Here is a 13814-nt window from a genome sequence, read left to right as displayed (position 1 = left end):
TAATTAACTTGCTGTCTCCTATCTTTCTATCTGGTTAAAATACCGAGTATACATCATTAAACAATTCTAGAATGTAAATTCCCTGTAGTCTGATTTGCCCTCTTCCACTGTCACCTCAGCCTCTGGGAGTCAGAACAATGCTCCCCATGCTAGGATTTCCACCTTTTCATTCTCCATGTAACTCAGGTCAGGCAGCGTTTGTCTTCATGACCCTGGATTATCTCACTTGCTGTCACTCACTCAGGTCCATTCAGTTTCACACACAGGACAGAGTTTCCTCATCTCAAGACCACATCACAGTATTCTCACAGATTCTCTTTGCCATCCTTTCTTTGTCAATGACCTCTTCCTCAAATACTGTGATTTATTTCTTCTTAATCAATTTATTGCATATTTAATCATTTTTTTGCCCCTATGACATATTTTGATGATACTATAAGCCAATCATCCCATTAACTCCTAAATTCCCACACCCCAAAAATTACTCTCATCTTTATAGTGGAGTCCTTTTCTTATCTTGACTCCTAGAAATGATCCTGCAATAGATGCCAATGTTGGTGTAGACTTTTCGTGAACACACATTCCTGTCTCACATATGTAGCCTGTTGGTTGAATGGGAGAATTTCTGGTGATGCCGTGTTTGTTTGGTGAAGAGTACATGCCAGTCTCACCACACTTGTCTACATACAAACCAATGAAATGCCTTATGTGTGTATCAGCCCTAGTTATCTCTTGTTTATGACAAGTTGTACTAAGATACCTGATGGGCATGCCCATGTGCATTTAATCTGTGAATCAACAATAATTAAAAACTGGAAATTCTTGACATATATCTGGATATACAGAAGCATTATTTGGAATATGCCTATCAAGTATTTTTTGCTATTTAATTGATTTTTTTCTCTTCTTGTGACTGACGTTAATGTGTATGTGTATATGGGCTCATGATCATATTTCTGCTGTGTGAATATTTTCAAACTTCCAACGTGAAGTGGTCATTCCTGAAATCATGTACATGCAACACTGAACAACCTGAGCAGGTTGTATTTTATATTTACATATAAATGTGTGCGTGTGTGTGTGTGTGTGTGTGTGTGTGTGTGTGTGTGTGTGTGTGTGTGTATAACAGCTAATAGGGAAGATAAAGGTAGGAGTTTGAGAGTGAGAGTTTGGGGAGGCCTGGAGTAAGTCTGTATGTCTTTATTTTTCTTTTTTGATTTATTTAATATATCTAATTTATATGGTATACCTATAGTGTATCCTACCATCTCTCTTAATTAGTTTAATTGTTTTGTTTCTTCTCTAATTTTGACTGTTTTATTATATATATATATATATGTGTGTGTGTGTGTGTGTGTGTGTGTGTGTGTGTGCGTGCGTGCGTGTGTGTGTGTGTGTGTGTGTGTGTGTGTGTGTGCATGTATATATGTATGTTTTCATGGCTTCTAGAATGATGAATAGGTTTCAATTTTCTAATTTGGATGACTTTTACATATTTATGTGATTGATGATCTGGCTAGTATCAACTACTGTCTTAATTAATCTGGTTCAAATTAGGATAATCTCCTTATGCTTATATAAGGACCGACCATTCAACTCCACAACATTTCTTTATCACTGTAGAGAGCAAACAAATAGACAAACAAAAGGGATTTAAAGAAGAAACTCACAAGAAACACACCTGTGGAATTCTGAAAAAAGAAAACATTAAAAGCCAAGTTTTTTAGAGCCTGAGTTTTTCAAGAGTCCATTTTGGCTCCTCTTGCCTCTGTCTAGAAACATAAGCATGGAAGAAGAATCTGGTGGGGAGGTTGGGCTAGGAGGTGGGGCCCTGCCAATAAGTGTGTCCTGTGATCTCTGTATCCCCTTGCTCTCTTGATGGGGGAAGTACTTCTGTGTATGTTTATCTTATTGATTGTTAAATAAAGCACTGTTTGGCCAATGAGACAGCAAGTTAGACGGGACTAGAAGTCAAAGAGGATTCTGGGAAATGTAGTGGACAAGTGCTGATCCAGGCAGGAAGTGACTTAGCAAGGAGACTCATATTTAAGTGAAGGAGAAACAGGAAGGGCCCCTTTGCGAGTTCGTCTCCTCCAGCGGCAGGATGTGATCCACTGACAACTAGGGACGCCAATAAGGTGTCCGATAAGATAAGTCTTATAAAATATAGAGATTTATGATAATTAAGACTGAGCTAACAGATGAGAATCCTAGTCATTGGCCAAGCAGCATTGTACCTAATACCAGTTTCTGTGTATTTATTTGGGTCTAACTCAGGCGGGTGGCTGGCATAAAGCTCACACGTGGTGGTGGGGCTCAGGCGGCTTTTGGTGGAAAGATTTATTGTAACACTATTCTAGACTCACACTGTAGGAAGTCAGACACAGTGATAGCCATATTATTAAAACAAAATGGAGTGATATCCACCCTCCTCTTTTATAATGTCTAGGCTGACTCCAGTCATGCAAATGTATCTTATAGGTCTAAGTTAAGCCACCCTTTGAGCTGTGGGAGCTCAGATCTCTCTCACAGGAGGCAGCCTTCTGAGAAAAGGGGGTGTAGCCTATAAGATGAGACTGTTGGGTCTTCTGTACCTGGTGACAGCCCTTCCTGGTGAGTGTGACCTTTACATACATGTGTCCATGAGGGGATGTGACAACATGTGATTGACAGAATTGACTCTTCCTGTCTGCAGGTGTCCTGTCCCAGATCCAGCTTCAGGAGTCAGGACCTGGCCTGGTGAAGCCCTCACAGTCGCTGTCCCTCACTTGCTCTGTCACTGGTTTCTCCATCACCACCAGTGGTTACTACTGGAGCTGGATCAGGCAGTTCCCAGGGAAGAAGCTGGCGTGGATGGGGGGCATAAGATATGATGGTGGTAACAGGTACAATCCATCCGTCAAGAGCCGCATCTCCATCACCAGAGACACAGCCAAGAACCAGTTCTTCCTGCAGCTGAACTCTGTGACCACCGAGGACACAGCCACATATTTCTGTGCAGGAGAAACGCAGTAAGGTAACTTCAGCATGAGCCCAGACACAAACCTCCCTGCAGAGGAGCTCTGAGGCAGTAGGGGGAGCTCAGACTTAACCATGTTTGGAACCAATCCTCAAAACTGGGAAAATTTTGTGTGCAGATACACCTACCTGAGTCTGTGTTTTATGATCTCTTCCTCCAGATCTCATAGGAATGAAATTCAACCTAAGTGTAGATCTTTAAACACAGAGCTTCACCCACATAGTCAAAGTTAACTCAGCAGAATAAGTGTTCTTAAAAATTGGTTCCTCAGATTCAGTCAACATCATGTAATTTTGTTCTGTGATACTTTTACAAAATTCTACCTGATCATTAGGAAAATTTGAGACAAACCAAAGAGGAGGCATGAAGTCTGGACAATACCTCTGAAATCATCAAGGGTATCACAAAGATGAAGGCATAGTATGTATTTGTTGGGAGCCCCTTACAACTTCCACTCAACAGCTACCTCTCCATGGTTATGGAAACACTCTACCTCAGTTACCCATAGCCCAAAGATCAGGCATAAACAAGCAAGGACGAAAATATGAGATTTGAAGGAATGACAAAATGGATAGACATCCAATCAGTCAAGCCAAGACACATAGGATTAGAATAGTCTGGTATTATAGTGTTGATTTTTGGAGAAACAGCTTCTAATTGGAACCTGTATTAATAGGAATATCTGCAAGAGCTAATAGTTAAAATCAGAACCTCCTGCCATGTCTAAATTTGCAAGGAAATGGGAAGGAAACTTCAGCGTGAATTCAGCCACAAAACTCTCTGTGCTCAAGACCAAATGACACAATGAAGAACTACTGAGGCGGCTCAGAACTAGAAGACATCTCCTTGAACCTAGGATGTTGGGGACTATCCCATGTGCTGCCCCACAAACAGGCTTTCAGCTGTTTTGATGTTAGAATAAGTGGCTTCCCCTTCCTGCTCTAACAATCCTTTAGAGGCTCTTTGCTATATCATATTCTATAACAATTAAAATTTGTTTAGTGTCTAATAAGTGTATCACTTTTTACCTATGGAGCATCTAAAATATCCATCTGTCACTATATCTGTTGAAATAAACATAAGAGTAAACCTTCCCATATTTTTCAACCAATGTCTATAAATTCTAAGAGTTGGTGATGATGTTCATGTCAACTGGAAATCTCAGGGAATTCTAAACCACCTGAAACCATCCTCTTAGTTTTCTCACTGTTGTAGGAATAGCCAGAACTTCCATGAATTAATGATATTTTCCACATTTGGTGGAAAAACAAGTTGCCTGTGTTTCATGCTTCCAACATGTGAATGTCTGTAATAGGGCACACATGGTTATTATTTTTCACACAATGATTGTTTGAGATTGCTTCCTTATAAAGATTACTTTCTGACTCAGAGACCCATGTAGTGATTCCTTTGAAGGTGTTTTGTGTACCTTCAGCTTGTGGGAATGTCTGAGTGTCCATTGGGCTCAGGCCAGATGATGTCATCTACAGTCTCTCTTCTAACTGCCTTCCATTGGCAACAGAGTTCCTTATACCAGTTTTCTGCTTTCTGCTGATGTTTTCTTGTTAACTTTGACTGCATGGTTACTGAAATGGAACTTGTTGATGCAGCTAAAGGCAGGAAAGCTGAAGTGTTTACCTGAAAGATAGAGAAGCACCATTGGGGGAAGCAATGGTTAGTGCTGGTTCAGGGTTAATGATCATAGATTTCAATATCTATGAAGGAAAAGAGAATCTACTTTCCAAGCCAGAAAAATCTCTAAATAAAATTATACTGACATCAAATATGTGGGAACAAATTTTGGGAAGTATTCAATTAATGAGATCATCACAAACACAACTCATTAACCAGTACAATATGAATGTGAAAACCAATGGACCCACTGTCTGTTCCCTAATGCCAGGGTGAGGTCAGCCTACATGTCTACCAGCAACATACCATGCCCAAGTGAACCTGCAGGTTGGGCACACTCTGGACACCAGGAATTTGTGGATTAGCTTCTGAATACCTCCCAAGTATACTGAAGAAAAGAGATAAATGTATGAGAAATATTTAATGAATGTGAAATGAGCTTGAATAGCTAGATTTGGGCAAAGTAGTCTTAAACAAAGACACAAGTGCAGATGATGCAAACGGTAATCACCAGCATTTACTCAACATGCTAAGGTTGCCTGATTATGGTCAGTGAGAATGGAATCTTAACCAGGCCAGGAAGGAGGGAACCTCAGGAACACTGATACTGTGACATGTTTATTGCAAGAAATTAGACATTGTATACTCTTATCAGAAACAGAGTATAGTGGGGGTTTCCAGGAACAATGCAATGACATTTTCCAGGATACAAATGACATTTTTCAAATTATATGAGACATGAAATCATTATGTCGTAGATTTTCTCCATCTTGGGTCCACTGGACCAGTTTTCTCTCCATTACTGGGTCCAGCAGACACTTACTGAAATAACCATTCTGAGACTTAGTATCAGTCATCATTGCTTGGCCAGTGGTTTAGGCTTCATAATGGCTAGTTCTTTCTTAATTGTTAATCCAGTGGAAGAGTGCTTGCTTAGCATGTACAAGGAAATTTTTTAGTTTCCAGAACTACATAAAAGAAGGGAGGCGGTCAGATCAAGGTGTTTGTTTCCCATTACTGCCATGGCCACTAATGTTTGCAATATAATAAAGATATCTGTTTTCTTTGTTAAAAGCAAAAAACATACTTCAGTGTAAGCCAAGTCATAGCAACATGCAGGGGAGCTCAGAACCAGCAGGGGGCAGAAAGGAGCCAATAATCAATAGGATGGAAGTGAGATGGAGAGGAGGGGAGTGGAGGGGAGTGGAGGGTTCTCCATAGTCTCTGTGGTCTCCCTTTTTATAGTCTGTTAGCAGAACAATACTCGCTACAGTTGACATGTGATGTCTCCATGTTCAAACACTGTAAAAAATCTTTGTTAAATATCATAGAGTTTCTTATTTACTTCATTAGGATTCATTTATTGATTTTTTTATGTTTTTGAAAACCATTTATTCATATGATATATACTGACCATGGCTTCCCTGCCAGACTCCTCCCTAGTCCTATCTTTCTCCCCACCTAACTGCCATTCAAATCCACCAACTTTCTTTCTCACTATAAAAAGAAAACACATATAAAAAAAGGAAAGGATTTTAAAAAGCAAACAAGAAACACATACTAGCAACATTATCAAACAGCAAATATTAATAGCTTACATATGAACAAAGGTGGCAAAATCTCCTCATTTGTTGTGGAAATTTCAATACAGAAATATTCTTATCCCTATTACCAACCATGAATACTTTTTGTCAGCAAGTGGACCAAATGTCTCAGGTTGGGATTCTATTTGAAAAATGATGGATTAAGCTCACTTTATATCTACCATGTTTGCACAGGTCTCAGGAATGGCTGCTTCCTCAGACAGGATGAGGATTTGGACCTCAGCATCCTGCTGCCTGACCCAGGTGTCCTCCACCTCCTTCTGCTCCAGCTGGACTAGGTCCTTATCTAAGAAGCACCCTTTTCATGAATATGCAAATCATGTGAGTCTATGTGGTAAATACAGGGATGTCCACACAACCAGCAACATATGATCAGTGTCCTCTCCACAGTCACTGAGCACACAGGTCCTCACCATGGGATGGAGCTGGATCACCCTCTTCCTGGTGACAGCAGCTACAGGTAAGGGCTCCAAGTTCCAGACATGAGGAGGTGCCATGCAGTCAGGTGACAGTGACATCCACTCTGCCTTTGTCCCCACAGGTGTCCACTCCCAGGTCCAGCTGCAGCAGTCTGGGGCTGTGCTGGTGAAGCCTGGAGCCTCAGTGAAGTTGTCCTGCAAGACTTCTGGCTACACCTTCACTAGCTATCTTATGAGCTGGGTAAAACAGAAGCCAGCACAGGGCCTGGAGTGGATTGCATGGATTAATCCTTCTCATGGTGGTACTGACTACAATCAGAAATTCAAGAGCAAGGCCACACTCACTGCAGAGAAATCCTCCAGCACAGTCTACATGGAGCTCAGCAGCCTGACATCTGAGGACTCTGCAGTCTATTACTGTGCAAGACACAGTGTTTCAACCACATCCTGAGTGTGTCAGAATCCCTGGAGGAACAGGAAGCTGAGAAGACAGATGAGATCAGCCTGGATACTTACACAGAAATAATCATTCTGTGTGTCCCGTTTTTACCCTACTCCTAACAGTCTTACGTAGTGTTTGTCATTTTTTCCAAATAATATCTGATAATGAAGTTGTCCTTATTGGTTTTCCTGCAGTAACCAGATCTTGAGGAAATTTTTTGTCAGTGAACACATACATTGACATGCTTCTGCTTTAATGAAACAGAGAATAAGAAACTATGACAATACATTATAATGTGTGTGTGTGTGTGTGTGTGTGTGTGTGTGTGTGTGTGTGACCTTTAAATCTAAGATACTAGGATTTTATTGGGAATACATTATAATATGAATTTGACTAGGAAAATAAAAATCAACAATATCAGAACAAACAAAAATACTTTTCAAAATTCACTGATGTATCTAAGAGCACACAAAATACTTTGGTGTAAGTAGTCTCCATAGATTGTGGGACGTCTCTTTACCTTTACTTTAATTACCATTCTATGTGATCATTTATGGGGAGGTCTGATCCTGTATTTCTTTTTTGTAGTAACGACATTTCTTCTCAATTGAGAGATGAAGATGGTCCGAATATTACACTGTGGAGACCTCTGTTATAGAGTCTGTTACTCTCTCAGAATTCTGGGCTCCTGATCACTAACACTGGGCCAGATCATAGGGATTCTAAACTGATAATGTAAAAGACATTGATGTCATCAGGAGCCCTGGGTGATCAATGCCCTGTTTCCTGAAACTGGATTGTCTTTGCAACACATTTTAGGGTGACACTGACTGACATTGACTGGACATCAGTGTATGTCACAGGATAATCCGGCGGCACAACCCACCCACACACACACACACACACACACACACACACACACACCACACACACACACACACACACACACGCACTCCACAAACACAGAGACACAGAGAGAGACTGAGTAGATTTTTGTTTTTGGAGGTGTCAAGGGCCACTAATGACCTCTGCTGACTTTTGACTGTTATTACTTTCACATATCTGTATCTAAGCAATTCTGTCTATGTAGGATTTATTGTTTTTCTTCTGTTTTAATTAGGAGAACACACATACCTTAGATCTACAAAGGCTGAATATCAGGAAAAATAATTCTGCCATTGACAGCATGGCTACTGTTTTTATTAAAGAAATTTCTTGTCCTCCAAGGCCCACTGTCCTGCCAATGTCTTATTTGCAGCATAAAGGTTGGACACCATCATGAACTCTTGCTTAGACATAAGCAACAGAGTCAGGAAAGAGGGTTCCCTTATCTGTGAATGCTGGGGAACTGTCAACAGAAAGATTAAAATAATATGAATGCTGAGTTGTTGTTAGATTGGACTAGCTGGACTCATGCAAGGTGCACAGGGCTGAGTTCTGTGGGGACAGCCTGGAATTCTCAAGAATAGACAAAGCTTCCATTCTCCACAGAACTCCATCTTAGGACTGCCATGGTCCATCACAGTCACAAGAGATTCCTAGGACAACCTTCCTGACATGTACAAAATTGCTGAGAGAGTATAAATCTGTATGAAAACATTTCATAGCAATCCATACATAGGAGTGAGATTAATCAATTTGAGACCTTGTTCTATTGAAGAAAAGACACAGGAACACATTCTGAAATATCATTATGATTTACAATGAAATCAAGTCCACATGATCAATAACATTGATACATATTTTTACCATGAGACATCAAAAAGGAAAACCAAAATAAATCGGTTATGCAGAGTCTGGGGAGTAAGTGCAGATGGGCCAGCAAAGGTGTTTCATGACTCTACTCAGAGTTTATTCCTCTCAGTTAACCACACACAAGGCCCAGGAGACCATCTCCAATGGCAGTTAGAACCCTCCCCTAGAAAGATACAAGGTCAGTTTATTCGAAAATCTATGTCACTCTCCTGGGAATGCTGCAGAGAAGAAATTGACACAATTCAAAGACTCTTTCAATCAACATGTAGACAGTACATCTCAAAAAAATGAAATCCTCAATTGGAAACTAGGACTGGACAGTCATGTCTCATGGAGAGGCAATCTCAAGGTTCTTCTTGCTGAGTCTCACCAAGTCAGGACAGAGGTCATGTTGGGGAGGGGACAGGTCTGAAAGGATGGATGGACATAGAGCAGGGTCCATGAGTGAGCCCTCATGATTTCTCTCTGTCGTTTTGCAGAGGCACACATTGTTCCTTCATTAGTTTGAAAATGTTTAAAACTAGTGACCTAATGTACAGGAATGCTAATTGAAACGCAGTCCTCACCAGACTAATAATTAAGGCAAACAAAGTGTTAAATTTCAAAATTAAACATTACTCCCAGAAAAATAATAGTGTATAGAATTTATATATCATTGTTCTTCAACACTGGGTTTCACATACCAGACTTTTACAGGAATTAACAGTAAGCAACATCCTTTAAAACAATTTCTTCAATTTAATATTTAGACTCATCATGTATAAAACTTTGCCAATTCTTCTAAAATTATCAAATTTGTATTGTAATGGCCTTTGTAGACCTAATAAGAGAGAGTGGTGTCTGTTGTGAAAATTCAATTAATTAAAAAATAAATCAGACCAAATTATATCAGAAATAATTATTGATGACATTTTTAATTCTTTCCCTGTTACTTGTTTCTGTCTCTTTCATTTGGTGTAGGCATTTAAATTCCTAATACTCCCAACACAAACCTCTTTATAAAGAGCTGGAAATGAAAACAAGGCCTCCCTTTGCTCTTGAAAACCAGAATAGTCCTAACTCCGCAGAAACTGCTGAGGAGCCCAGGCCTGGATATCAAGGCTTCCCATTGAGTGATAGCACTGAAGGAAAGCCACTCACAATGGAGCTGTGCATGAGGGGAGATTCCCTTGTTGCTTTTAATTTTTTAAATATTTTTTGAGAATTTCTTAATCTTAGTACAGTGGCAGTCAATATCCCCACTCAAATTCTTCTTGTGTCCAACTCATGCTCACTCTCAAATTCATGACTTCTTCATCCTTACATGCAGCCACCTCTGTTCAAAGACTCAGAAATTAATATGAAACAGAAATCTCATCCACATTATTTCCACTCACCTTGCTGCAGGCACATATCTCACATAACATAGAGTATGATCAGAACAAGCAGTGGGACAACACTAATGACTACATGACCAGCTCATCTACGTCTCAGTAATTTTTCATAAAATTTTCTGAAATCTATTATTTTTGATAACAATATTACACCATCAGTTCCATAAAAACAAACCAAAATCGGACCAGAAAATTGTTTCACTACCTAAGGAAAATCTCAAATACAAAACCATGGACCTATGAACTGTTGATTATCCAGACTTTTTGTTTTATAATAGCTTCCTAATTTACATTTCTCTTACTCCACAGTCCCTGCTTTGATATTTGATTACTCACAGTATCCCTGCATTTATTTGTTGTGCCATATGGATTCTATATCCTCTACAGATATGTGATAACTTATGTTTCAGGATTCTTATTTCAATATGGTCTTATAAAAACTCATATGATATCATTTATTAACTGTTTAACATACTGCTGTTTCACTTCTGTCCACTCCTCCAAATCCTGACCACTTTCCCCGGACTCCCCATCCACTCCTCCATTTCTTTTCAGTGGAGGGCGAGCCTCCCATGGCTATCAACAAACATGGCGTGTCACATTGTTGACACAACTTAGCATGAGGAAAAGTGTTGCAAAGTCAGCACAAGAGTCACAGACAGCCCCTGCTCCCACTTTTAGGAGTCCCACATGAAGACATGCATACTGGCACATATGTGCCGAGACCCTAGGTCAGTCCCATGTAAGCTCTGTGGTTGTCAGTAAAGTCTTTGTGAGTCTTTACCACCCCATGTTCCTTGATTCCTTGGCATTGGGGACGAATGTCACAGGAAGACAGTAGGCTCTGGGAAAGGAAGGAGGTGGGTTACCTTACAGTCCCCCTTAGGCAATTCTCTCAAGATCCAGGTGCATCTTTACTGTGAGAAACATCAGGCCTAGCTGATGGAGAGAGAAACACAAATCATTGAAGAAACAGAGAGCAGAAGGATGTGGCATGGAAGGAAAGAGCCCCACTGGGTGTTTTAGGGAGGTTACAGAGAGCCAGCACTACCTTTGTGATGGGGATGAGAGGGTGTCTATAGAATGTGGGCAAGGTGAGTCCTGGAGCAGCGAAATGGTCAATATGGGTCATCAAAATGTGTTATACCCATTGTTAAAGAAGAATGTCAGGTAGCATTTATATTTATGTAATAAATCTTTTATTTTTTGAGTTTCAATCTTCAAGCTTTATGCAGGAAATTTTGTACCATTTTGCTGTGGCATCAACCACACATTGTTAATTCAAATAAAGGTCGGCATTCATTGTATACTGAACCTTATACAACAATTATTAAATGATTACATTTTAGTTTCTCTTATCTTCAATTCCTAAGAATTAGTTTAACAATCCATGCAAAGTTAGCAGAAAAGTTTAGAAGTAGAGAGCACAATAAAGGAAGACTGAAAATATATGGCTATGTAAAACCATGAAGTCAAACTTGACAGTCTATTTTTTTAATTTCTTCTATCTTATCTTTTCTCTGTTGGCACACAGTTTCATATAGACCAAGCATAATAACTTCAGTATAAGATTCTCCTACTCCAAGCTCTTGCTTATCATGTAATGGTGGGGATGAACATGGGGCTTCCGGAATGCAAAACAATACTCTAACAACTAAGCTACATGCCCGGGGCAATGATTGACGCTTTGATGCTGTAAACACACCACTTGGTTCCTAATTTCAACTTGAATAGTTGCACCCTTATTTGTCCTCCTTAAGACTACTGCCCATGAGCTGATAATATAGCAAGAAGACATGCAAATAATGTTCCCCACTCCCCATGAAAGCCATCCCTGACCCTACAGCTCTGACAGAGGCACCCAGATCTGGGCTCCCAAGTCCTCACATTCTGTGGTCATCACAGAACACTCAACGCTCAACATGTAGATGAGACTGAGCTGGGTTTTGCTTGTTGTTCTTTTGAAAGGTAATTTATACACAAGAAAAGATACTGTGTGAATGGACTTGAGTGAGAGGGACAGTGGACATTTGTGAGAGTTTACTGACAGGATTCTCTTTTCTCAGGTGTCCAATGTGAGGTTTTGCTGGTGGAGTCTGGCGGAGGCTTGATGCAGCCTGGAAAGTCCCTGAAACTCTCCTGTGCAGCCTCTGGATTCACCTTCAGTGACTACTGGATGGATTGTGTTCGCCAGGTTCCTAGGAAGGGGCTGGAGTGCGTTGCACAAATTGGAACCAAGGTTACAATTATGTAACATACTATGGGGAGTCTGTGAGTGGCAGATTCACCATCTCAAGAGACGACTCCAAAAACAGCCTCTACTTGCAAATGAACAGCTTAAGAGCCGAGGACACCGCCATTTATTACTGTGCAAGAAACACACAGTGAGAGGACTTCAGTGTGAACCTGACAAAAACCTCCCTGCAGGAGCGCTCAGAACCAGCAGAGGGCGCAGGTCACATGGAAAACCAGCACATTGCAGGAACAGGTGCAGACATAATTAGATGCTGGTTCTGAGGTCTCAGATGTCAATCCATCTAAGGATTTACTTGAAAGCGTCCAGAACTTGTGGTCTCTACATGCAAGGAGATCAGAGGGTGGAGCTAGCTACTAGTTAACCTCAGAAGCCAGGCAGTGGTAGCACATGCCTTTAATCCCAGCTTTCTTGGCTCATACTTTTAATCCCAGCACTTGGGAGGTGGAGACAGGAAGTGAAAAGGTTGGATGTAGACAGGGTCTCAGCCTTTTTGGATGTAGGAACAAAGCAGGTAGGAAGCAAGTGGCAACTATTTCAAGTTCTCTGATCTTCCAGGTTTTTACCCTGATATCTGACTTCTGGTTTTTATTGATTAAGACTCGTGAGATTAACACCTCATCCTCATCCAATTTTTGGGTCATGGTTTCATGAAATAGCCACTTTCCTGTGGCTTTGCAGCCGCTGGCCCCTGAAGCAGCTGTCCCTGGTAGGAAATGTGACCAGCAGAGTCACAGAAGCAGAGGCTGTCTTTCCCTTTCTTCCCAAGCCCTCTGAACCATTTTGGTTTTGTTGTTGTTGTTTTGTTTGTTGTTTGTTTGTTTTATTTTATTCTGTTGCAGTCTCTTTACAGAAAATGCTCCAGGTACCTGACTTCCAAATGCCACCTGAGTCAGCATGTTTCCATGTTCCCCAGTGCAGACGGTGGCTCTTTGGCTTTTTTCCCTAGTAGGTTTGGCTTTTCCCTGGATCCCCTCCTCAGACTGATGACAGGCCAGCAGCAGCAGCTGTGTGTATTCACCAGGCTGTTCACAGCCTGTGTTCTCCACTCAGACTCCCTAAGTATTACATTTCCCCATCATCATCACCAGATTTGGAGAGACAATTTGCAATTCTTAGATGGAGGAATTAGTTTTAAAAAAACTTTTCCAACGTTAAAAAATTGGAAACACCATTATGATGGAAGGAGATATGTCTCTGTGTGATCACATGATGGGTGTGTAAAAAGAGAACAAATAAAAGAGGGGATAATTAACTCAGATGGGATCCACACAATGCCAATTTTTAACATTATTGGATAGATCATTCTTATTTTA

General features: G+C 40.6%; 1 pseudogene and 2 gene segments (V, D, J or C); all 3 read left to right on the top strand.

Moving 5' to 3' along the window:
* The first annotated feature begins 2570 nt into the window (after nucleotides 1-2570).
* LOC113839109 lies at nucleotides 2571-3015 on the top strand. The segment is given in 2 exon segments: nucleotides 2571-2613; nucleotides 2696-3015. Coding segments are annotated over 2 exon segments (363 nt in total).
* Nucleotides 3016-6669: 3654 nt separating this feature from the next.
* On the top strand, nucleotides 6670-7125 carry LOC103164476. The segment is given in 2 exon segments: nucleotides 6670-6715; nucleotides 6797-7125. Coding segments are annotated over 2 exon segments (375 nt in total).
* Nucleotides 7126-12166: 5041 nt separating this feature from the next.
* On the top strand, nucleotides 12167-12632 carry LOC118237944 (annotated as a pseudogene).
* Nucleotides 12633-13814: the final 1182 nt, after the last annotated feature.

Source organism: Cricetulus griseus, chromosome 5, assembly GCF_003668045.3.
Source record: "Cricetulus griseus strain 17A/GY chromosome 5, alternate assembly CriGri-PICRH-1.0, whole genome shotgun sequence".
Classification (NCBI taxonomy): Eukaryota; Metazoa; Chordata; class Mammalia; order Rodentia; family Cricetidae; genus Cricetulus; species Cricetulus griseus.
The sequence above is the reverse complement of the archived record's forward strand: the minus strand, read 5'-3'. Positions and strand labels throughout refer to the sequence as shown.